The 26,788-nt window shown below is 40.2% G+C and overlaps 2 protein-coding genes across 2 annotated transcripts in view; one reads left to right on the top strand and one right to left on the bottom strand.

The window, feature by feature from the left end:
• TTN (titin) overlaps positions 1 to 8,706 on the top strand; it is a gene marked incomplete at its 5' end in the record, with an annotated part of 236,845 nt that extends 228,139 nt beyond the window's left edge. The window contains 5 exons of the mRNA XM_079538876.1: positions 76 to 669; positions 792 to 6,730; positions 6,815 to 6,968; positions 7,829 to 8,122; positions 8,252 to 8,706. Of these exons, the coding sequence (XP_079395002.1) occupies positions 76 to 669; positions 792 to 6,730; positions 6,815 to 6,968; positions 7,829 to 8,122; positions 8,252 to 8,550 (7,280 nt within the window). The 3' untranslated portion in view covers positions 8,551 to 8,706. The remainder of the gene's footprint in view (positions 1 to 75; positions 670 to 791; positions 6,731 to 6,814; positions 6,969 to 7,828; positions 8,123 to 8,251) is intronic.
• Positions 8,707 to 13,784: 5,078 nt separating this feature from the next.
• PLEKHA3 (pleckstrin homology domain containing A3) lies at positions 13,785 to 26,647 on the bottom strand (the record flags this gene model as incomplete). The annotated part of the gene is made up of 8 exons (XM_079539443.1): positions 26,565 to 26,647; positions 22,932 to 23,048; positions 21,718 to 21,873; positions 18,903 to 19,039; positions 16,688 to 16,852; positions 15,679 to 15,722; positions 15,135 to 15,247; positions 13,785 to 13,912 (listed from the first exon to the last, which is right to left on the bottom strand). Exons 1-8 carry the CDS (start codon positions 26,602 to 26,604, stop codon positions 13,785 to 13,787), a joined length of 900 nt encoding a protein of 299 aa, XP_079395569.1. The 5' UTR covers positions 26,605 to 26,647.
• Positions 26,648 to 26,788: the final 141 nt, after the last annotated feature.

Genomic DNA, 26,788 nt, shown 5'->3' with positions numbered 1-26,788 from the left:
CAGTTCAGTATGCCTGTGTAATTACTAAGGCAAGTTCACTTCACTTCAATGTTTGAATCTCTTTATTCTTTACAGAAAAACCGGGACAACCTGGTCAGCCAGTTGCAAGTGCTATCACAAAAGATTCTTGTGTTGTCTCATGGAAGCCACCTGCGAGTGATGGAGGTGCCAAGATCAGAACATACTATCTTGAGAAGCGTGAGAAGAAACAAAACAAGTGGATTTCTGTAACAACAGATGAAATTCGTGAAACTGTATTCTCTGTGAAAGACCTTATTGAAGGCCTTGAATACGAGTTCCGTGTAAAATGTGAAAATCTAGGTGGTGAAAGCGAGTGGAGTGAGGTATCACAACCAGTCGTTCCAAAATCTGATGTACCAATTCAAGCTCCACATTTCAAGGAAGAACTAAGAAACCTGAATGTGAAATTTCAAGCTAACGCCACATTTGTCTGCAAAGTCACTGGTCATCCTAAACCAGTCGTCAAATGGTACAGGCAGGGAAAAGAAATCATGCCAGATGGTGAAAAGATCAAAATACAGGAATTCAAGGGTGGATACCACCAGCTAATCATTACAAATGTAACAGATGATGATGCCACAGTATATCAAGTTAGAGCTACCAATCAAGGAGGATCAGTGTCTGGCACTGCCTCTTTGGATGTTGAAGGTAAATGAAGGGTCTCAATTCCCAAGACAGATTCTTGTTAAATTTTGAGCAGTCAGATTATTGGTGCTCTTCTCAGGTGTTTTTGCTCATGTGTTGTTTCTTCCTTCCTCTTTTTGTTCCAGTTCCTGCAAAGATTCACTTGCCCAAAAACCTGGAAGGTATGGGAGCTGTTCATGCCCTCCGAGGGGAAGTAGTGAGCATCAAGATCCCATTCAGTGGCAAGCCTCCCCCTGTGATCACATGGCAGAAGGGACAGGATCTCATTGATACTAATGGACATTACCAAGTCATTGTTACAAGATCATTCACATCTCTTGTTTTCCCAAATGGTGTTGACAGAAAAGATGCAGGTTTTTACATTGTTTGTGCCAAAAACAGATTTGGAATTGATCAAAAAACAGTTGAATTAGATGTGGCTGATGTGCCTGATCCACCAAGAGGTTTGAAAGTAACAGACATTTCGAGGGATTCAGTCAACTTAACCTGGATTGAACCAGCCACTGATGGTGGGAGCAGGATCGTAAACTACATTATTGAGAAACGTGCTACAACAGCAGAGCGATGGATTCGTGTTGCACAAGCTCGTGAGACACGATACACAGTAGTGAACCTATTTGGCAAGACCACCTATCAGTTCCGTGTAATTGCAGAAAACAAATTTGGCCAAAGCCAGCCTTCTGAACCTACTGATCCAATTATAACTAAGGAAGATAAGACTAGAGTAATGAACTATGATGAAGAGGTTGATGAAACCAGAGAAGTCACCACAGCTAAAGCTGCTCATTATTCTACGAAGGAACTCTACGACAAATACATGATTGCAGAAGAGCTTGGACGTGGGCAGTTTGGCATTGCACACCGCTGTGTTGAGGCAGTTTCAAAGAAGACTTACCTGGCTAAGTTTGTCAAAGTAAAAGGTGCTGACCAAGTTTTGGTAAAGAAAGAAATTTCTATTCTAAACATTGCTAGGCACCGAAATATCCTGTATCTTCACGAATCGTTTGAGAGCCTTGAAGAATTGGTCATGATCTTTGAATTCATTTCGGGAGTCGATATCTTTGAAAGAATCAGCACAGCTTCATTTGAACTGAATGAAAGAGAAATAGTAAGTTATGTACGCCAGGTCTGTGATGCACTAGAATTCTTACATCGCCACAGCATTGGACATTTTGATATCAAACCAGACAATATTATTTATTTCACAAGAAGGAGCTCTGTAGTTAAAATTGTCGAATTTGGTCAAGCCAGACAACTGAAGCCTGGAGACAGCTTTAGACTCCAGTTCACTTCACCTGAATATTATGCACCTGAAGTACATCACCATGATCTGGTCAGCACAGCAACTGACATGTGGTCAGTTGGTGCTTTAACCTACATACTTCTCAGCGGCATTAATCCTTTCATTGCTGAAACAAATCAACAAGTTATTGAAAATATTCTAAATGCTGAATACAATTTTGATGATGAAGCATTCAAAGACATAAGCATTGAGGCTATGGACTTCATCGATCGCCTGTTAGTAAAGGAAAGAAAAGCTCGAATGACAGCTGCTGAAGCACTTAATCACACGTGGCTTAAACAGAAAACAGAGAAGACCAGCACTAAAACCATCAAGACCTTAAGACACAGGCGTTACTACCACACTCTAGTAAAGAAGGAGTGGAACACAGTTGTGTCAGTAGCCCGTATTTCCTGTGGAGGTGCAATTAGATCTCAGAAAGGTGTAACAGTGGCCAAAGTTAAAGTTGCTCCAATAGACATTGGTCCCATTGCTGGGCAGATAAACCATGCTGCTGCAGAAGAAGGAGGGCATGCCAAATACGTGTGTAAGATTGAAAACTATGATCAGTCCACACAGGTCACCTGGTACTTCGGTATGAGGCAACTAGAAAACAATGAGAAATATGAAATCAATTATGAAGAAGGTGTGGCAACAATGTATGTCAAAGATGTTTCTAAATCAGATGATGGAACCTACAGATGCAAGGTTGTAAACGACTACGGTGAAGACAGCTCTTATGCAGAACTTTTTGTTAAAGGTGTGAGAGAAATGTCTGAGCACTACAGATGTAGAGCTGTTAGGAAAGTGAAACGCCGGGTTGATGCAATGAGACTCTTAGAGCATCCACCAGAATTTACTTTGCCTTTGTATAATCGCACTGCATATGTTGGAGAAAATGTCAGGTTTGGTGTAACTATAACAGTCCACCCAGAACCTCGATTGACATGGTTCAAATCGGGCCAGAGAATCAAACCTGGTGATGACGATAAGTATACTTTTGAATCAGACAAAGGTCTTTACCAACTCATCATCAATAAAGTCACTGAAGAGGACGATGCTGAATACAGTATTATAGCACGCAATAAATATGGGGAAGACAGCTGCAAAGCTAAGCTGACTGTGATTCCACATCCACCTCCAGCAGATACTACGCTGAGGCCAATGTTTAAAAGGCTGCTGGCCAATGCTGAATGCCAAGAAGGCCAAAATGTCAGTTTTGAGATCAGGGTATCTGGTATACCAAAGCCGACACTGACATGGGAGAAAGATGGTCAACCTCTATCCTTTGGTCCTAACTTTGATATAATTCATGAAGGTTTAGATTACTATGCTTTGCATATCAGAGATACTTTACCAGAAGACAGCGGTTATTACAGAGTTACTGCTACAAACAGCGCTGGATCTACAAGCTGCCAGGCTTATCTAAAAGTCGAACGCCTGAAATATGTCAAGCGTGAGTACAAGACTGAAGAAGAGCGGGAGAAGCACGTACAAAGGCAAATTGACAAGACCTTAAGAATGGCAGAGATCCTTTCTGGGGTTGAAGCTGTTCCATTGACACAAACTGCACAAGAGGCTCTCAGAGAAGCTGCTATCTTATACAAACCAGCTGTCAGCACTAAGACTGTCAAAGGTGAATATGAAATTAAGAAAGAAGAAAAGAAGGAAGAAAGAAAACTTCGTATGCCGTATGAGGTTCCAGAGCCTCGCAAACATGTGCGCACTACTCTTGAGGAAGATCAGACCATTAAACACTTTGTGCCTCTGTCAGATATGAAATGGTACAAGAGGCTGCGAGACCAGTATGAAATGCCAGGAAAACTTGAGAGAACTGTTCAGAAACGCCAGAAACGCATACGTCTTTCCAGGTGGGAGCAGTTCTACGTGATGCCACTGCCACGCATTTCTGATCAGTATAAGCCTAAATGGCGCATACCAAAGCTAACACAAGATGATCTTGAAACTGTGAGACCAGCACGTCGGCGTGCACCGTCTCCAGATTACGAATTTTACTATAGACCAAGGAGGCGGTCACTTGGTGATTTATCTGATGAGGAATTACTCCTGCCTATTGAGGACTATTTAGCCATGAAGAGAACTGAAGAGGAAAGACTGCGCCTCGAAGAAGAGCTCGAGCTAGGCTTTTCTGCTTCCCCACCAAGTAGAAGCCCTCCACGCTTTGAGCTGTCTGCACTTCGGTACTCGACTGCAGGAACACAGGTCCAGTCAGAGGAAGAAAGAAAGAGAGAGCTGAGGTATTCCAGCTACCATATCCCAACTAAAGCTGACACAAGCGCAAGCTATGCAGAGCTACGTCAGCGCTATGACAGAGCTGCCTACAGACCCCCCAAACAAAAGCAAAGAATAATGGCTGAAAGAGAGGATGAAGAATTGCTCCGTCCTGTTGGCGCTACTCAAAGACTCTCTGAGTACAAGAGTGAGCTGGAATATATGGCAGAAGAGGAAAAGAGCAGACTTAGGAGAAGGAGGGAAAGAGAAATAACTGAGATCACATCAGAAGAAGAAGAAGAAATAGAAATGGTGCAACATGTTCACAGGGAATTTTCACCTCCTTCCAGATTACTAAGGAGAAGAAGATCCCTTTCTCCAACTTACATTGAGTTGATGCGCCCTGTATCTGAATTAATTAGACCCCGTTCACGACCTCCCGAGGAAAGTGAAAGAAGATCCCCAACACCAGAGAGAACTCGACCACGTTCACCTAGCCCGGTTTCTACTGAAAGATCACTCTCTCGGTTTGAAAGGATGGCAAGATTTGACATCTTTTCTCGATATGAGTCCATGAAATCTGCTTTGAAAACACAGAAAACTATGGAAAGGAAATATGAAGTCCTAACTCAACAGCCTTTCACCCTTGACCATGCTCCTCGCATCACTCTGAGAATGCGCTCACACCGTGTGCCATGTGGCCACAACACCAGGTTCATTCTGAATGTCCAGTCAAAGCCAACGGCTGATGTGAAGTGGTACCACAATGGTATTGAGCTCCAGGAGAGCAGTAAGATACATTTCTCGAATACCAGCGGGGTATTAACACTGGAAATTCTCGACTGCCATATTGATGACAGTGGAACATACAGGGCTGTATGCACAAACTACAAAGGAGAATGTTCTGATTATGCAACCTTAGATGTTACTGGAGGAGATTACACTACATACTCTTCCCAGCGGAGAGATGAAGAAGTACCAAGGTCAATTTTACCTGACCTGACAAGAACAGAGGCATATGCAGTCTCATCATTTAAGAAAGCATCTGCTACAGAAGCAAGTTCCTCAGTAAGAGAGGTCAAATCAGAAGTGTCAGCAACAAGAGAGTCACTTCTATCATATGAACACCACGCTTCTTCTGAAGAAAAAATCACTGCCTCAGAAGAGAAATCACTGGAAGAAAGGACAGTACGTAAGGCATTTAAGAGCACTCTGCCAGCAACGATCCTTACAAAACCACGGTCAATCACAGTTTCCGAAGGCGAGACTGCAAGATTTTCGTGTGACGTTGATGGTGAACCAGCACCAACAATAACATGGGTCCGTGCGGGTCAACCTATTGTTTCTTCCAGGCGCTTCCAAATAACACGGACACAGTACAAATCTACTTTTGAAATTTCTTTGGTCCAGATTTCAGATGAAGGAAGTTACACTGTTGTGGTGGAAAACTCTGAAGGAAGACAGGAAGCGCACTTCACTTTGACCGTTCAAAGAAAAAGAATCCCTGAAAAAGCAATTACGTCACCTCCGAGAGTCAAATCTCCTGAGCCTCGTGTAAAGTCTCCAGAGCCAGTTAAGTCTCCTAAACGAGTGAAATCTCCCGAACCCATCAGTGCCCACCCAAAAGCCAAGTCACCACCTGGAGACAAAACAGCACCAGTGGAGAAATTACCAACTGCTTCTCCTCCAAAGATAAAAGAGCAACTGAAAGCAGAAACCCTTGGAGATAAGGTGAAGTTATCCTGTGCAGTTGAAAGTAGCGCTTTAAGCGTCAGGGAAGTGGCTTGGTATAAAGACGGCAAAAAACTGAAAGAAGACCATCATTTCAAGTTCCATTATGCAGCAGATGGCACATACGAGCTCAAAATCCATGACCTCACAGAATCTGACAAAGGAGAATATACTTGTGAAATTATGGGAGAAGGAGGTATTTCAAAAACTAGCTTCCAGTTTACCGGCCAAGTATTTAAAAATATCCATTCCCAGGTACGAAGTGTCTCTGAAACTCATAAATCAGCTGAGAAAGGAGATGAAGTACTTACTGTTTCTACCCACAAGAAATCATCAGTGGCAGCTGAAGAAAAAGCAGCAATTGAAGAAGTCATTAAAAAGTCAATTGTTACTGAAGATGTCAAACAATTGAAAGCAGAAGTTAGAGCTTCTTCGACTCAAATGACTGTGTCTGAAGGGCAGAAAGTGACTTTGAAAGCCAACATTCCTGGTGCCTCTGAGGTAAAATGGGTGCTAAATGGAATGGAGCTAAGAAATTCAGATGATTACAGATATGGCATTTCTGGAAGTGATCACACACTAACTATCAAGAAGGCTAGTAATAAAGATGAAGGTATACTCACCTGCGAAGGTAAAACTGACGAAGGTGTTATGAAATGCCAGTACGTGCTTACCTTGTCCAAAGAGCGCTCAAACGAACCAGCATTTATCATGCAGCCAAAGTCTCAAAATGTCAATGAAGGACAAGATGTGTTGTTCACCTGTGAAGTTTCTGGCGATCCTTCTCCCGAAATTGAATGGCTTAGGAATAATCAACCTGTAAGTATTAGTTTTTTATGTTCACTTGAAAACTTAGAATTCTTCACTGAACTGATCTTAATGAAACAATTTTATCCTCCACAGATTGCTGTTTCATCACATATGAGAGTGACTCGCTCTAAAAACACTTATTCTCTTGAGATTCGGAATGCTGCAGTGAGTGACACTGGAAAATACACAGTTAAGGCTAAAAATTACCACGGGCAATGCTCTGCTACAGCCTCTTTGACTGTATTCCGTAAGTTCATTTTCTGCATCGTGTGTTGACATTAATGGGGTCTTTTTGCTGTGGTATGTCTACTAAAAGGATTTTTGATAAAAGCCAGCAAGGTTGATACAGGTATTTTAACACGTTGCTATTTATTATGTGTATTGATATATCCACAAAACTAAAGACCATTAGAAATGGTCTTTAGAAATGAAAAATCTTCAGAGCGCCCACAGAGAAGCATGCAGATGTTCTTTCATAGCCCTAGATGAGTGCTAACAGAAAGCTGAACATTTCTTCTAGGCTAAGACCTTGGTGCTGGCAAGCACTTTTTCCTGAATTACTAACAGAACCTCATCCAATGAAACAAAATAATCCTATGTTTTAGGATTATAAAAACCGTTATGGTACCTTACGAACCAGTTTTAAGATTTTATTGGCTGAACAAGGACATCTCTGTTCCTAGCACCATGGGGTTACTATGATTTGCTTGGATGACTGCGCTTGAGCTTAAAGGAAAGCTGCAGTAGCTGATCGTTTCTACAACTATGAACTGAACACACAGTTTCTCATTCTAATAATGGCTTTATTAGGAAATAGTGTGTTGACGATCTATTTCTTAAGTATGTCTTTCCCTTCCACCTGATACAACCTAGCAACCATTCTATTTCCTACTTGTTTCATTTCCAAATTAGCATTTTTGTAACTTGGGCATCTTGAAACAAGCAATTTTACACAATTATACTCTCCATTGCAGTTTTCCAATGAAAGCAAACTGAGCTAAGCTGTCTGTCTGTTCATTTCTGTGAAATTAACCATATAGACTGCATGACTTCCTTAGTTAATGTGATGTTATTGGTTTTTCCTTCTATGTTTGTGATGCTCCTCAGCTCTAATTGAAGAACCTCCAAAGGAGGTAGTATTGAAGACAAGTGGCGACGCAAGCATGCACGAAAGTTTTTCTTCTCAATCCTTTCAAATGGCTGCTTCTAAACAAGAGGCTTCATTCAGCAGTTTCAGCAGTAGCAGCATGACTGAAACGAAATTTGCAAGCATGTCTGCCAAAAGCATGTCCTCCATGAAAGAATCCTTTGTAGAGATGAGCTCCAGCAGTATTATGGGGAAATCTAGTATGGCTCAACTGGAAAGTTCAACTAGTAAGATGCTTAAATCAGGTGTGAGAGGTGAGCAATGAATTACTGGTAGAGTTAGTGCTTTGAATATCCTGAAACAGTCCTTGAAGTAAACCTGCTACACCTCACAAGTTTAGTGGAAACAAACTAACTTGGTATTTCTTCTCCTGTTTTGTAAAGGAGTACCACCAAAAATTGAAGCTCTGCCATCTGACATCAGTATTGATGAAGGAAAAGTTCTCACATTATCTTGTGCTTTTTCGGGTGAACCTGCTCCTGAAATAACGTGGTACTGCAGAGGGAGAAAAATTACCAGTCAGGACCAGCAAGGCAGATTCCACATTGAAACTAGTGAAGATCTAACCACCCTGATCATCATGGATGTCCAGAAGAATGACGGTGGAATTTACACTCTGAATTTAGGAAATGAATTTGGTACCGATTCTGCCACTGTGAATATTAATATTCGATCAATTTAGAAAGCTTGATCTGTATTATTTACACTTGTCTTTTTACAAGTGATTAATATATGGACTGATCTGTAAATATTAAAAAAAAAAATATTTTTGTACCTACCTGAATGAGACAAAGTCCAGAGATATACGTTATGACTTATAGTCATTATTGACCTAAGAATTTTAAACACTTTTTTCACTGACATGTACATACTGTATATAGCCGAAGTTAACGGTTATGAAGTTTTGTACCATTTGTTTTACGACATTTTGAAATGTAACTTTTGGAATTAACAGTTGGTAGGAGAAAGTTTCCTGGCAAACGACTATCCTGCTCAACATTTAACTAATTTTTGTGCCTCAACTCATTGTTGATGTTTAAGAACGCCTCAACAGGTAGAGGGGCTCCCTGTTGAAGATTACCTACCACCAAGAGAGGATACTGTGCATAGTATTTCATACATGCACAAATAATTATGTTGAATCAGAAATGTAAGGCACTAGTGATATTTACATTTACCCTCCTGTAAGTATTACTTTAGTGTTTTACGTTGGATCTGATTATGTCATAATTTCCATACCTGACTGACAATTTCTGAACAAAGTGCAAGCGGCCAGCACTTTGTTCGCCCACTGTTTGGGTGCTGCTTCTGACACACTGACTGCCTGAATGGCTTTAAAAAAGTAACATCACCTGGCCATCCCCATAATCAACAAAGCCATTTAGGTACTCAAGTGCAGCAGCAGTACCAACTCTTGGAGGTTTGTAGGGTGCAGTGATTGAGTTTGTGTAGTAGTATTAGACACTTAGTAGTCACTTACAGGCAACTAAGCAGTGAACCACAGTTTGAAAACAAGCTGTTGTTATATCAGGTATTGCCCTGCACTTCAATTTGCTGTAGTTCTTCTAATGTAGTATTAAATCTAATTGTTAGATGTTGAACCTCCTTGAGATAGAATTGTTCATTTAAAATAAAGCATGCTTTCTGCACCTTAAAGTCTGTGTTTGTTCGGTGTTTTGGTTTAATTTGAGTATTTTAACTCCTTCGCGGGTTCACTTTTTTCCATAGGAAAAAAAATTGAAACAATTATAAACTAGCTGGGCACTACTCATAGAACAATGAACACTGATACCACAGTGAAGTTAATCACAAAATGGCCCAGGTTGGAAGGGACCTCAAGGATCACAAATCTCCAACCCCTCTGCCACATACAGGGCCACCAAGCTCCCCATTTAATACTAGACCAGGCTGCCCAGGGCCCCATCCAGGGACGGGGCATCCACAACCTCTCTTGGGCAGCCTGTTCTAGCACCTCACCACTCTCATAGTAAAGAACTTCCCCGACATCCAACCTAAATCTTGCCTCCTTCAACTTAACAGCAGGACAAGAGGAAATAGTTTTATTTACCTTTTCAAAGAGTTGACTCCCCTCCTGTTTCTAGTCTCCCTTTTGGTATTGAAAGGCTGCAATGAGGTCACCCTGCAGCAGCCTTGAAGCCCAGCTCCCTCGACTTGTCCTTGTAGGGTAGGTGCTCCAGCCTCCAGCTCATCTTTGTGACGCTCTTCTGGACCCTCTCCAGTCGCTGTCATTTTTGTACTGGGAGCTCCAGACCTGGACACAGTATTCCAGATGGCGCCTTACAGGAGCAGAGAGGGACAATCGCTTCCTCTCTTCTGATGGAGCCCAGGATATCAATTGCTTTCTGAGCTGCAAGAGCAAGAAAAGAACAAGTCTCACCTGAAGGAAAAAACATGCCTAGATGTGCCTTCAAAGCTAGGGCCCTGCTTGTGCAGCACACAGTGAGGTGCTGAACACCTTCAAGATCCATGCTAGGTCAGCCTGTGTGGGTTACCAGAAACACAGTAAGTAGCACCATTCACCAACTGGCAAAACTTACCTTGCTTCTCAGTAGGCTATGCTAGCTTAGTGTACAGCACTAAGAGGACTACATTGCTGCTAGACTCCCACCTGTAATCGCCTATGGAGCAAGCTCAGCACTGCAAGGGAGTCACGTAGTCAGAGACAAAATGACCTGAATTTCAGCTAATAAACCTCCATTTAGCTAATAAATGGAGGTTAAAATACAAAAGAAAGCTACGTTTTGGATCATGACAAGATCAAGACAGTTGGTAGTGATGGAAATAGGCACGTTTAGAAACAATGACAAAGAATCTGAATGTGTGGTACTTTCCCTTAGAGACAGCAGTAAAAGAGATCAATATCTGATATCTGATCAAAAAAGAGATCAGTTCGCTACTGGAAATTCAGTCTTCAATTGTCTCTACTGAATCTAGACATTTTTACTATATCAAGCTGCAAGCAGTTCATGTGGTAGTATAAGCAAGTTAGTTCTGTCTGCAAGCACATCTAACTTTAAGCAGATGACTAACTCATATGCCTCAAATAGGATTTCAATAATGTACTTACCGAATTTGCTGGAGTACAGTTTTAATAGATAACGTGACACGGTGCTGAGCCTGTGTTCACAAGACAGTGAAGTTAACACTAAAACTGAGTGTCACTTTCACAAAACATCCCAAAACAACAGCAATTTTCATGACTAAGCATTCTCTGAATAAAAATAAGAAAATGAAGAATGAATGTCCAAAATTATTTACTTCCTCCATTCCGGTATTAATGCACTAATTATGTAACTTTTGTTATGAAGGTCAGCTCCCATTCCCCACAAAAAAGAGCAATAATACAATTATGCATTTCTAGTTAGCTTTCCCCTGGACCTGGAAGCAAAAACATAATATATAATATTTTTATATTTTTTTATAATTTTTATTACATATATTTTTCATATTTTATATTATATATATATATTTAGTATATATCTTACACACCTGGCCCACTCTGGTTCTAGCTTAGTACAATTTTTCAGAATGACTTCTTAGCTCCTAATGCCAAAAGTACTATGGTATATCATCTTCACTCATTTCACTTACTTAAACACACTTTAGGATTTCAGCCATAGTGCAGAAGTATATTAAGGAAAAAAAAAAAAAAAAAGCTGATTTACCTTTAGCAAGAATATGTTGCACATATACTAAAAGATATCTATCATTCCTGCTTTAGTCACATGGAAAAAAAACAAGAGAGTCCTGAAGTAATTAATTACAGGGAGCCGTTATACTTGAATCTAAACATTACAACTTTTATCTAACCAATCATACCTAAAATATTTATCAGCAGTATTTTAAACACTGATTTACAACTACACATACTGATCAGTGTCAGGGAAATGTTTGCACAGAGTCCAGACTATTTATTTTCTCTGTAGGAGCTGAAAGTCAGAAACAGACTCCCATTAAAGTGACATGTAGTTACCATATATATGTACTTACTGTATATATGTACTTACCATATATATGTACTTACCATTACATTGGAAAAAACTTGAGTGAAATTTCAGTAGGCGTTCCTAAACCAATATATATGATTCAACAGAACACCCAAGTACGTCATTTACTTCTCTGAACGCTGTTTTTTTTAATACTTGCTTTTACAATTGCCTTAGGTGTCACAGAGAATACATAAAAGCAAACATTTAGGAAAAAAAAAAGTAGAAGCATGTGTGGCTGATATGCAAATGACAGGTGCATGAAAACTGGCAGAACTGAGCACAAATGACAGCACTGAGCTGGAAGCCATTAATAACTTCATTCAAATGAGCCTTTCCGTTCCTTCTGACAACCAACAGAATGGTTTAAAGACTGGTAGCCTACACAAGCAACAGTTTATGCTTTTTCTCAATGTTTGGATCTATTTTGATTTAGATGAATCAATATTCCACAAGTTTATAATGAAACCTTCAAATCCAAACCCATCTGTCTTTTCCAAACTGCTTCAATACCACCAAATTATTCATAAACACCAGAGGAAGACGACTTAGACCAAATTAAAGAAGATTTGATTATAAAAAACAGATTTTGGTATGTGCTCAAGTACAAAAAAACCCTGTGCATTTATTTAGGAACTGTGTAAACAAAAAACAGTAAATGGCTTGCTTAAAGTGCTCTTCAGCTAAGACTTCATAAACCAAGCTTATCTTAAAATGAACACCAACCCTCCTTCCTATGCCAAAAGCTTACAATGCTAACGCTAGCAACCTTATGGATTAAGGTACTAGTAGGCACTGTTATTCTACATTATACTACTCATGAATTACTGAGTATCAGAATCTGATCTCACTTACAGTTAACGCAGATTTACACTGATGTAAATGAGAGCAGAATGCATCCCCTGGTGTACACCATCCTGAAACGACATGAAGGAATCACCAAAACAGAAGCTCCCTTTGTATAAATATGTCACAAATAAAATATGTCCAAGTACAGATACACCTATCCATACCAACAGCAGCTTCATGGTCTAATAGTTACTTCTACAAGATGTGTTTTCAACAAAGTATTACATGAGCAGAGTATATATTAGAAGTGCTGCATTAGCTACTTGTGATGCTACACACATCAGAAACAATTTATGCCCATTTTGAAACCTTTAGTAGATTTTTGTATCTTTAGTAGTGAAAGTAGGTAAAAAAATTTTGATGCAAAAGAAGAATAAATAAATACAATTATTAAATATCCAATGCTTGATACAAATGCTTCATATTAAGTTATTTGTATACTTTTTTTTTTTTAATAGAAAAATACATGAAATATTTCTACTCTCATTGGCTAAAAACAAGGACCAGATTATATATACCCTTGTGTTTTTAAAGAAGGCAATGTCAACTACCATCATGCTGCTAGAATAGATCCGTTAATGCCCAGTCCCACAGTCCTTACTCAGGCAAAAAAAAGCCCCAGCAGGGCCATCAAAGCTCCAGACAGACTGCTTATACAAATGATCAGCAGGCACAAGCTGCACTTTCTCCAAAAAGGAAAAAAAAGAAAACACAAAACAAAACCTCTTTGCTAAAGTTTATAATCTGCAGGTTTACTACTGTATCAGTCAGACCTTCAAACTTTTTATAAAGAGCAACATTTACAAATGTAGATGTTTATCTTTTAAACCATCATTTGTTCCAAAAAAATGCACATTCAAACTGTGAAATATTAGGAAAATACTCTTGCAAATAAACTATATAAAGATAAAATACACTTCAAAGATATTTTTCAGGTTATTCTATAAAGTGCAGAGAAATCCTTCTAAAAAGGGAAATTACTACTTCCTATAATAACAATATAATTACAGCAGCCTTTGCATAGCATTTTTTATAGAAAATTTAAACACTTTCAGCTTCTTCAGGAAGAAAAGGATGAGAGACTCCCTTCCAGGTCAGATCTTTCATTTGATATCGATCTATTTTCTTCTGGAATGGTTGATGACACCAGATTCCCATTTACAGCATTTCCAGGGCAGTAAGCAGATCCTATGAAGATATCAAGAAGATTTAAATTTCCAATTAAAAAAATCCCTCACCCAATCTGTCAGTTATTCTACTTATTAAGTCTTTGCTCTTCATAAGGAATTAGATGCATAATTACTCTGGACTTCTAAAAGATTTCCATCAGTATCACACACAAGGATGATGGATATAATGAATGTTCACCTAATATACATCTAGTACCTTTTTAAAACAATTAGTATTGAATTTGGAGGACAGCCATCTGTGCAGACAAATGCCGTATGACAAAGATTTATTATAGAAAGAAAAACACTGGTGCACTATACACATTTAATTAAAACAATTTCTATTATTAAAACTAAATTGATGACTTCTGCAAGTTGAGTATTGTTAGACTGCCTGTCAGGAAAGAGGAAAAGTTAGGATAACTAGAAAACTCTGGTGTTAGCAGGAAGAAGACTTTTCAGCAGTCCTGGAAAGAGTTAGGCTTGGTGAAGAAGGTCCAGATGTTAACAACCAAATCAAGACTGATGTGCAGCCACATTAGCAGAGAAACACAGAATGGAGTTTAAACCAAGTTTATTAGCTTGGGATCGATGGTGGCAGATCCTAAGCTGGTGGCAGGTGACTGAGGCAAAAGTGGTTGTCGTTCCACAATATGTGAGCATCAGAAAACCAAGGAAATGGTGTGGAGGTGCAAATATTTGTGACATGATAGCGTAAAAGCATTAGAACCTCTCTGGGCTCACACATGCTCTCAGCACCGCACAGGCCTCAGGTTTTTTCAATCCAAGTGACGCACTAGGCATTCCAGAAGAAAGCAAGACTAAACCAGAACTAGCCAAGTTAAAAGTCTTCCTGAGAGGAGTTACGACAGAGTCCAAAGGACAGCAAGAATCAAGACTGAAAAACCACAGAACCAAATACTAACTCAGTAAGGCCCATTAAACCAGGAGAAACTACTGTTTAGTACAAACACTCCTGTTTTGGTTAGATCTCCATTTTAGATTACAAGCAGTCCTACTCACTTCAATATTTCAGCTTCAGCTGTAAGATTCTTATCAATATGAATGAAAACCAGAGAAATCAGTTACATAACACAGGTGCTTCAATCTGTAGCGTAGGAAATGTATAACCAAATCTTTTCCCTCGTACTGACATCAGCACTACAATACTTGACATAAACAGGGTAATAAATTCTACAGAAAGATACAAAAGAAAACAACCATCCCTCTTCCAAACTTACTCTGAGAATCTTCCAGGGGAGTGTCACTGTAAGATTCTGTATCTGAGTATGTTCTTCTGCGTTGCTGTGATAACCGATGGAGGGAAATTGGTTCTTTCACAGAGTGATTATCCCTATAAACAAAATGAGTTATATTAGTATGAAAAATCTGTAAGAACCCAAATTTGAAAACAACTTTGACTATAGATTTGTTGTTCAATCAATTATGTTTTTCACTATACTAACACAGAAATGACCTGGTCAACAGAACATCCTTGATTTTCATAATTTTAAAGCCTGAAAATTGAAATAAAAAAAAATGCAGTTTGTTGTTTGCATGCAGAAGAAAATAGTTCAAAAATCTGAAAGATTAACCCAAAAAACAATGGTAGCACTTCAGGCTACATGTCTAAATTTATGAAGTTAGCAGAAGTCATTTGCATGAAGTTTCTAGCATGAATAAATATTTACAGAGCAAGTAACAGACGCAGCAACACTTCAATTTTAGTGCTAGCAGGTTCTGCAAGGTGTTTTGAGAAAAAAATCTAATGGAATAGAAAAGTACCTTTCTGAATAACAAGGACCAGGATGGCTAATGGAACGCTTCATCTAGGAAAACAAAAAAAAGTCACAAGTTGTTTACAGGAATGATTCACAGTGACATTAATTTATACTTTATTTACAGCCTCACAAAGAGGACGGGTGATTTTCTTTTAATTAAAAACAACTTTTGTTAAAAACAAAACAAAACACAACAAAACCTGTTTTAACTCTAAAAAAGGAAAAAAAAAATAAAATGGATTGCCACCAATGCTCACACAGGAAATGCAATTTAACCAAAATATGTGATAAACAGAAATACTGAGGGAGTCTTCTTCCCCCCTACCAAAAGACCATTTAAATTCTGCACACACAAAGCCAAAATTCTGTCCTTTGATTCTTTGTGGTTCTTCTGACACCACTGCCAAACTTCTACATATGAACAGTATTACTTTAAATAAATAAACTGGAAGATAAATAGATTGGAAGAAGATAAGGAGATAAGATCAAAGCGCAAATAAAGGGAATCCCACAACAAAAAGCTACAATACAGCCCATCTTAGAATCAACGTACGCAATTAATGAGATATTTAAGACAATTCTGCATATACTGTCCTCCTAAAAGAAACAATTAGTAACGAACAATTATGCAAGTAGTATCTTTACAATTATTTACCTTTTTGATAAACAACATTATATTACACTAATATAAACATTTTTGAATGACATACATTGAAAGATATGTTATACTGCTGAAGTGCTTCTAGTATTCAAATCTCAGTAATTTCATGGATATCTCAGTACAGGATCTAGATAGGTATGACAAATTACTCTGATTACATAAAGGCTAGAAAACAAAGACTGGAAACAGAGAAGTATTGATTTACCAAATATTTAAAACCAGCACTGAACATAGCAAAGTCAAGATTCCATCTGCTGACATCAAAGCACACAGCAATACTTTTCTACCATTTTTCTTCCCATAAACAACAACATGACCCTTAGAGAAAAAAAGCATTTTAAAAGTGTCTAACCATTTGGACAGGTGATGGCGACACAGGAGAAACTAAGGGATCGGGATGAGGCAGCTGGAACATTTCTGGCTTAAACTTGGCATTAGCAATCTTCACGCATTCTTCAAGTGTTGTGATAAACGTATTACACGTGGCACTAAGCAAGGAAGAGGCTTCATTCATGTTCTGAAAGCAAATGAAAGCAGAAGTATAAGCAAGAAAAAAGACAAACACAATTTTCCCATACACCCACTAAATTCCATCCTTACTATTAAGACCTAACAGTAATTTAGAATCACAGAATCCTTAGAGTTGTATGGGACCTATAAAGGTAATCTAGTCCAACTCCCCTGCAGTGAACAGGGACATCCACAGCTAGATCAGGTTGCCAGGGGTGTGATCCAGCCTCACCTTGAAAGTCTCCACAGGGATGGGCATCCACCACATCTCTGAGCACCCTGTTCCAGTGCCTCACCACCCGAGTTATCAAAGATTTTTTCCTTACAGATAACCTAAATTTAACCTCTTTGAGCTTGCAATTCATTCTCCCTTGCTTATCGCCACAGACCCTGCTAAAGAATCTGTCCCCTTCTTTCCTGTAGCTCCGCTTTGGATACTGAAAGGCCACCACAGAGACTTCTCCACTCCAGGCTGAACAGTCTCAGCTCTCTCAGCCTATGCTCATAGGAGAGGTGTTCCATCCCTTGGATCACTTTTGTGGCCCTGCTCTGGATATGCTCTAACAGGTCATGCCTTTCTAGCACTGGATTCCACATCTGGACACAGTACTCCAGGTAAGGCCTCACCAACACAGAGTAAAAGGGCAGGATCACCCTTTTTGACCAGCTGGCTATGCTTCTTTTGATGCAGCCTAGGATCCAATTGGTTCTCTGGGCTACAAGGATGCATTGCTGGTTCATGCCCAGCTTCCCATCCACCAGTATCCCCAGGTCTTTTTCACCAGGGCTGCACACAATCTTTTCACCCCACAGCTTGTATTGATGGAGAGGGTTGCCTCAACTCAGGTGCAAGATCTTACATTTGGACTTGCCAAGTCTCATGATCAGGTGGCCAGTAGAAGACAAAAATCACAAGGCTCCCTTTGCTGCCTTGGTCTCTAACTGTCACCTAACGGCTTTTGACTTGCTCACGACTATTCTTTCGGGAAGCTCTTCACATGCTATTCCTTTTCTGACACAGATAGCAACACCCCCTTCCCTCCTTCGTTGCCTGTCCCTTTTGAACAGCTTGTAGCCATTGATAGCCATGCTCCAATCATGGGAATCATCCTATGAGGTCCTGGTGACAGCAACTATATTGCTGTTTTCTAGTAGCACAGTATCTTCCAGATCCTCCTGTTTGTTTCCAAAGATACATGCATTGGTGTAGAGACACTTCAAGCTGGACAGCTGGTCTTGTCATCTCCTTATAGAATAACTCCTAAATTCCTTTTAATTATTTCCCTTGATTTTCTCCATTGCCTTCTATCACCCCAGCAGTCACTGCCTCATCATCATACCATTTGTCTGGACTGCAGTTTTGCCAGCACCTCTCAAAGAAGCGGGTCCTTCAATGCCCCTTCTAGCATCTGTCCCTCTAATATAGCTATGCCATTCCACACCTTATCAATGGAAGGGAAGGCTCACTTCCCCTGCCCCCCATCCTCCTTTAAAACTCTTCCAATCAGCAATACAGCAATGATAGTGGAGTGGCACAATCCTAGGCTACAGCAAATGAAAACGAGTCCAAACGCAGCAGCCGTGGACACAGAAACAAAGGAAAGAATTACTGCTTATTTTTGGAATGCCTCAGGCAGAAAGGCAGATGCCTCAGGCAGAAAGGCAGGGATCTCCAGCAAGATACCCTTGCCTCTACTGCCAACCCTTAAATGAGGTCTGGGAAAGAGCAGATCTTGCCTCCATCCCTTCTGGTCACTCAGGTGCGTTGCATACACCTGAGCTCTCTTAGGTTGATCCTGCCTTCCCACCAGGTGCTCAATCACTGGTTCAGGCTATGACTTAGCACTTCCCCTACAAACGCTATTATATTTTTACTAGTAGCAGATATAACAGGTCTTCTGTCCTTTTAACCAATATTAGTATTACGTAGACACAGGCATTCAAAAACTGAGTTGAAGTTAGATCTCCCAAAATTATGAAGAAGGGAAAAGAACGTAAGTTGTCAGTGGAACCTTAAGCAGAATAAGGTACCTAATACCATTACAGACATTCAATACCTCAATGCTGGGAGGAGAGCAAGTCTCATCATGCTGAACAAATTCTTGTATTGTATGAACTTGCTGCATCAGAAGATCACAATAGAGACGAAGTTCAGACATTTTGGTTTTAAGAGATTCATTGGTCTCACTTATTTCTGTAAGAAATAAAGGAAATATCAACTTACAGCATAATAATTGCTTAAACTATCATTACTTACTGGAAACTTAGGTACAGATCTTTCACAGTGGTACAAGCGCAGAGTGCAGTCTGTGTTCAATTAAAATGGCAAGGAAGGTAGGGTGGAGTAGACTACAACCAAGTTCTTTGATCTATAGTAGTTCCATAGGTAGCCTTAGGCATCACCAACTTCAAGAAAACCCAATGGACTGACTCTAAGAAAAACAATACCAGGACGGAGACTTGGTGGCATCAATCTGTCTACCTGCTACTCCTGGGCCAAAACTCTGCCATCCGTTTTACAAAATGCCACCCTTTAGCAAACTCTGCTCATTATAATACCAAAACACACCTCCATTCCAAAAGCTACCTGCCTCCAAGGTGCAAACAAAAAGCAAAGCACAAGAATTTTATGCCAATCAGAACAAAGTAACGTAATGACTAAAGCTAGTCAAGCTCCATCTGCAGAGTAAGAAATGCTAAAAAAATTGGCTTAAGAGAGTGGGAAGATAAGGAAGATACATTTGCAGACAAGTGAGAGACAGACCATCTCTGATTCCTAGAATCAGTCAGTGAGCTGAAACTCTTTTCCCCACACCATAAGGTTGCCTACTGGGTAAGGTTCACACACTCAGCTATGTTGAGCACTTCCTCAGGAAACTTTGTAATCTGTATAGAGTTAGTTTTATAATTTAGTGTGCTTGTGGCCAGGCTGCATTACAATTAGTTATTCCCTGTGCATTGCATTGTTTCTGATTAGCCTCACACACTTTGCAGACAGTGAATTAATCACCAGCAATCTAAAAGCACCCGTTATCTGTTGCTAATAAACTGCACAATACAAGTGATTTAGCTGTGTGGGGCCAAAAGGTTGTAAACAAACATGGAACACCACTAGACAATTAGTTTGTACTTTTGGTAACTGATGCTGCTTTAAGGACAATCAGAAAGAAGCACATAACAAGAAAATAAAGTTGAAATCTGTCTCAACTACACTGCAATATAGACAAAAAAGTCACTAAATGAAAATTTAGCAGACTGCAGAAATGGTTACAACAAAACAGCAAAAATACTGCACAGAAAATAAAAGCAATTATAGAGAATCAGACCGGCAGCAGCTGAAATTAAATGGCTTCATAACCACTACAAACAACACAGTCTAACAGTAAGTTGCTGATGCTTCTCGCAATGGAAGAGGTCAAGAAGGTAATCCTTTCCCTCTAGTCAAGGCTTGTGAAATCACATCTGGAGTACTCTGCTCAATCTACTCCTCAGTGCAAGAAAGATATGAGCACACTGGACCACATCTGGCAAAGGATTGTGAAAATGATAGGGGACTGGATTCTCTGACATACAAGGAGACAGAGAGGCAGCTGCAAGCGTTAAGGCGTGGGCAAATATGAAGCAGTTTGTAGATAACTCAGTATTTGACAGGAAGATTTGAAGAAGACACAGCCAGACTGTTCTCAGTGACAGGAAAAAACGTAATGGGAAAAAACTGAAACATAGGATATTTCATCCAAGCTTGAGAAAATAGTTTTGTACTATTGTAGTGGACTGTTTTATCAGGAAACTCTAGTACTTCAATCCTTGGAGATACTAAAACTGAGCTAGCTGTGGTCCTGGGCAGCCTGCTATAATTGAATCTGCTTGAGCAGATATATACACTATCTCAAGAGGTCTCCTCCAGACTCAACTACTCTGTGAAAAGATTTGGAAAGATGAGAATATACTCACATTTGTACACACCTCAGGTTAACCAGGAGAGATCACCTTATTTACATTCTCTTTCTTACATTAATTCCCTTCAAATATTTTGATTTTGGTTTTCATAAGAGGCCTTTAGTCTGATTCAGTAAAGTACTTGTGTGTTGCCTTCCTGTAGTGGAGGCGATTTCATCCAGTGGGTTTTTGGAAGAATTCTCTTCCGTAAAAGGAAACTTAAACAATGCCCACATATTAAAATTCAGGATGCATTACTGTCAAATAGGACAGAGCTGAACACGTTCAGAAATTTTAAGAATAAAGCATGTGACTGATTTTACACAGAAGTGGTTCGTAGTCTCAAACAGAATAAAGACACAGAGTATCCACTACTGCAGTGTCTGTAAAAATGCATTAAGCAAAAAACTAATGAACATATATACCTTCTCAAAAACAGCCCTGGGAATCAGATATCCAAACTCTATAGACTTTGGCTTTAAACTGCTTGTTCCTAACTGCCCACAGTCAGGCTCCTAACCAAACATGGAGTATTTGTTAAAAGAGAAATGATACAAGTTTCTTTGAAGTAAACTGAACTCATATACTCTACTTCATGTGATCTCAGCAACATTCCTGGAATGCCAAATAGAAACATGGTGCAGGACAAATCTGAAGAAGGCAAAGTAATCCAAATTGAAAAGCAATACAGAAAGGAGAAGTGATAAAGCCTATGAGCAGCAAAATAAAGTCAATAACAGACTACGTAACAGTTATTTGCATCAGTCATTACCATATCTCAAATACCACGGGGAAATATACCCTACAGATGATTAGAAACGATGACAACTTTTATTTTAAAGACAACAGTGCTGAATTTCTACCACAGTATTTTTGCTATCATTACCTGAAATTGTGCAAAAGTGGTTGGCTTGTGCATGGGAACACACATACCTTTTTCTTTTTTTGTTCTAGTATCTGCTAAACAGGCCTTTGCACTTCCCAGTGCTACCAGCCACCTCTGCCTTTCAGCTGCATTAACTGCTTTCATATAGAAATGCTGTTCCCCTGGGATGATTAACTCCATTCTGGTGTTGTCTGTTGCATGGACTAAAGATATAAAAGAGAAAAAGAAGTTTTAAGAAAACCAAACCAAAGCAAAACCACAAAAACTACAGCTCACACACCCTAACCTGGTAACGCTTATTTATTAAATAAAAAGATCTCAAAGCAGTATCTCTGTACTGCTGCCAAACAACAGAAAACCCAGAACAGCTCCCTAGTGCATCTTCTTCAAGAGAAAAGGCAGGAGCACCAAACACCGAACAACGCAAATAAAAGGACATTTCCTTACTGCATTAACAATTCACTGCACATTAACCTGTAGTAATAGCTGCACTCTAACTCTGATCTAAAGATGGCAAACTTAAGAGTTTCGTTGCAAGAAGTACTTATAGAGATCTAAAAAGCATTATAGAAGACTAAAAAGTGAATTAATCTTCTCTGCTGTCAGGTCACCCAGCCCTAGGAACAAGAACTGAGGTGGACTCCGCTTACAGTCCATTATATCCATTACTACATCTTCAACAGAATACTTTGCTGAGTTCACATTACCAACCACAGTTTCTCCAAATCCACTTCCCACTAGCCATGGATGTAGGAGATAATCAAATCTAGACTTCACCTATCATCCTTCGTACACCATAAGAACAAAACAACAAAAATGACTCAAGAAAACAAAAGACTGAGCATCTCTGCTTTCTAAGCATCTCCCCCCTTTCAGGTTACTGCTGCCACTCTTGTGAAAAATTAGCATTTCAGTCCCTTACATGACTGAAAAGAGGTATAAACAAACAATTAGCCTAGGCAACTTCAAGCACAGGCCACATGCACACAACTATTCAGAACAAAGAAGAATATATTGTGGGTTTTGAATTACAATAATAATTTTAAAAAAAAAAAAAAAAAGCTCTGAATGCCCCAAACCTTTTCTTTCATTACCATTTCATAATTCATACTCGTATCATTCATAAACTACAAAGCAATCATGTTGAACTATAAATACACAAAAAGAGGAAGGAAAAATCTATGATGCAAACTGTACATTGGTTGGTCTCTTCCACCTCCCCAACACCTAAAATTTCTTCTAGCAGAAATCCAACTCTTACCTTTTATTTCACACACGGCCATCTTTATACTTCCTTTGCTGCCTTTGCAAACGTCATCCTGTGAATCATAGTACGACAATATCCCATTGTCTAAGACAAACCACCGAGGCTGCCAACCTGGCAAGATCAAAAACATGAAAAAGGAAGTTTAGTTTAATTACTAAATTGCAAATCAAATGCATCTCTTTGGCTGTTAAATCTTTTACAAACGATGCAAACATTATAGCAATCCCATGACACAACAGGAAATAAAGTGTCTGTGGTCTGAAGACAAGAGCTGCTCTATCATCGCACCAGTATTATACAGCTAATTCATTCCCATTCTTTTTGAATGAAAGATTGGCAGTATTTTGGTTTCTACTACTTTCCATTCTACTGCAGAATGAAATTTTAATTTAGCCAGTAATTAATCCCATTTTGAAGGGATACTTCTGAAGAAACATCTTTGTCCAAATGCATTTTTCAGGTAGACTTCCTTTAGATTGTAGTCATAGAAATAACTGCCATCACAAATGCCACATTCAGTCTCCTCTACCTACTGTATTTCAGTGAAAAGGTTCGCATGGCACACTTGACCACTGACACACCACTGCCTCTGAAGGTGGCTCAGCTCCACTGCTCAACAACTTAATGTCAAGCACTGTACAGGGAACTGAGATGCAGCTTATATTACGTAGAGTCCATTTGCAAGGACAGATTACACCAACCCCACTCAGAGTTTCACCAGCTTTGCATCAGCAAACCTATTTCATGATCACTGACCTTATTCTGCTATAAAACTGAGCAGTTTATACAGGAATCTCTGAGAACTCTACAGAGCATTATGACAAATAGAAATGCTAATATATTTTAACCCACTAGGGCCCGTAACAACAATTCTATTTATTTCTCTTAGAGCTGTTTTATAAAACTCAATGCTCAGTAGAAAGGGTACCATATTTCTCAATGCTATCAAACAATATTTTTGCCTAGCAAATTACCTTTCTTTCTAAAACCAACACAGAACTTAAGTATTCCTTGAGAGCTTGGACCCGTTATAGGCTGTATCAGCTAGGCAATATGAACAGATGATCCCTCTATTTTACAATCTGAGACCACATTTCTAATTTCCTGTTCAGTTTTGATGGGACAGCAGTAATGTATGGCCAAGGCCTCAACACATTTGGTGACACAACAATGTGGTCTTTGGGACTCACCATGCCCCCAAACCAGCAAACCAAGCTGCAGCCATCTAGCACCCACACGTTGTAACACTGCAGTTTAGACAGCCATCACTCTTGAACATCTGCTAACGTGAGCAGTATGAAGCCTTTTAGTCACTACCGCTATTAATGCTAATTCAAGAAGCACAGGACCAGATCACATGAAACACAGTATCACACTCATTAAGGTTAGAAAGCCATCAAATTTAGCAACAAACCCATCACCACCAGGCACATAGAAACATGTCCTTCAGCACTACATCTAAACATTACTTGAACACCTCCATGGACAGTGACTTCATCACTTCCCTCCACTGCCTGTTCCAGTATCACAATTCCAAGATAAGGAAATAATAACATGCAACATCTCTTTAAGTTATATATTAGCTGTAACAGCATACATCTTTATCTTTCAAAATGCAGGCGTGTACTCAATAGGCAGATCCACATTCTCATAAAAACAGAATATTAAAAACAAGCAAACCGACAAACAGAAAAACCACAATCACTAAGGGAGCCCAGATCCCATAGGAAAAAAAATAATCAAGTTATATGTGTACAAAACCACTTACGCTTAAACAACGTGCAACGAAACGACTGCACAGAAGACCATGTCCTACAAAATGCACCTCTGAAATGCACTAGCTTTTCGTTGGTTTTTTTTTCCCCAAGTGGTGTGGTATTGCACTCTGAACTACCCTTATCTCCTCGGCACATGCATTAAGTCAACCAGCATCTGAATAGTCTTATTCTGATAAAAAGGGACTGTATATAGATGATTATTTCTGCCTCATATTATGCTGGCGTTGGAAAAAAAACAGAAGGTGCCTCACAAAAGTAAGCAAAAGAACAAAATCACCTCTAACTTGAGTTTAGATGAGTAATCAAATCTGATATTTGACAAAATACTTAACAAAATTTGTATTTTACAAGTCCCTAGATGCACCCATATTATTGAAGCTAGAGAGGAGTCTCCTTTGCTGTTAAAGAAAGAGGAAACTAAATAATATTTTCCACTGTGCTTCAGCAGTGATAACAAGCTGCTTGGCTGCTACTGTGAAAACTACAATAAATACTACGGCCTCTTTTTGACTACAAAAACACAGAGCAGAGTAACAACAAGGTTGGTAACAATACTGAAAAAAAAAAAAATCAGTAATACACTTGGTTTTCTGAAACTTGATTCCCTGTTATACTCAGGAAATTCTACAGAATTTCTGACACCATAATTTTCAAATGCAACAGCAGTAGATGCCCTCAGTTGGGCAACACACGTGGAAGGAAGGGTCCTGCAAATTGGTAGTTTAGAGGGTGACTGACTAGTAGAGGCAGCCACGTACACATACATGTAACTGTCTATTGTACAGCGCTTTCAATTACTGCTACATATTTACCTATTAGGTAACAGACCAAATGAGAAGTTCGTAATAAACACCACAAGGTATCATGTTTTCTAAGCCTTCATAGCTTTGCACCACTCCACACTAAAAACTGAATTCCCTGAAGCAGAATAGCACACACAAGGACCAGGAGACTGAGAGGGCAATGAAGTCAATGGTTGCCAAGACGAGGCTTGATTAGGCACAGCATGGGATCCAGCACAACCTACTCTACAGGCAGAATCAGTTCTATTACAGCACTAGAAAAAAAATCTTTTGCACCTTGAAAGTGCAGCCCACCCATTGCTATCTCCAGACAGAGATGACGTCTCTGTTATGGGAGGATGGTGCAAACAATGCTGCGCTTTCAGACAGCAAACACAGATAATGCAGATCTGTGGTCCACAGCAGCTCTACAGATGCAATTCCTGCATATCTTACCCTGAACTCCAGCTTTTGTATGTTTTAGTTAGGACAGAGAAACAGAGACTTTAGAAACCAACATCCAAAACCCAATTAGGAGAATTCAGACTTCAAGAACATTGAGCACTGAAGATTTCCGGCAACCCAACCTGATTATGAACAGGTTGCCTAGTAAGTCTGTGAATGCCCCTTCCATGGAAGGATTAAAGGCCAGGCTAGATGGGCTCTCAGCAACTTAGGCTACAGGGAGGTACCGCAGCCTATAGCAAAGGATTGGAATTACATGATGTTAGAGGTCCTTTCCAACCCAAACCATTCTACAAGCCCTCAACAGCAAGCAACACTACCCAGCAGATCCGCACCCGGCAAATAAAAGCCATTTCTCATGAAGACAGAAAGAGCAACATCCGAGCTCGCAGAACGAGACGCCGGGACTGAGGCTCCCCGCCCAGCTGCCAGAGGCCCCATCGAAACGCAGGGGTCAGCCCCGCAGCCGGAGCCCTCCGCCCAGCACGAGGCAGGGCGCGACGCCGGGGCCCACACGCAGCCCCCCCAGGGCCGAGGCCCAGAGCCTCGCACAGCAGGCCCAACAGTTCCAAAGGCCGCCGCAGGCCCGGCCCGCCGCCTACCCGCCAGGTAGTTGGTCCACTTGTACAGGACTCCTTCCATCGCTCAGAGCTCCGCTCCGGGCCGCATCCTCCTGCTCCGCCTGGTGAAAGGGCGGGCGCCGCCGCGGAGCCGGGGCTCGGCTCGCCGCTACTCTTCGCGCGGAGGCGGAGCCGCCCGGCCCAGCTCGGCTCAGTCCAGAAGCGGCGCGGCGCGCGCCGGCCCCGGCGGCGCCACCCGCCCGGCG

The sequence above is a fragment of the Tetrao urogallus genome (assembly GCF_951394365.1).
Source record: "Tetrao urogallus genome assembly, chromosome: 8".
Taxonomy (NCBI): Eukaryota; Metazoa; Chordata; class Aves; order Galliformes; family Phasianidae; genus Tetrao; species Tetrao urogallus.
This window is presented reverse-complemented; position numbering and strand designations above follow the sequence as displayed.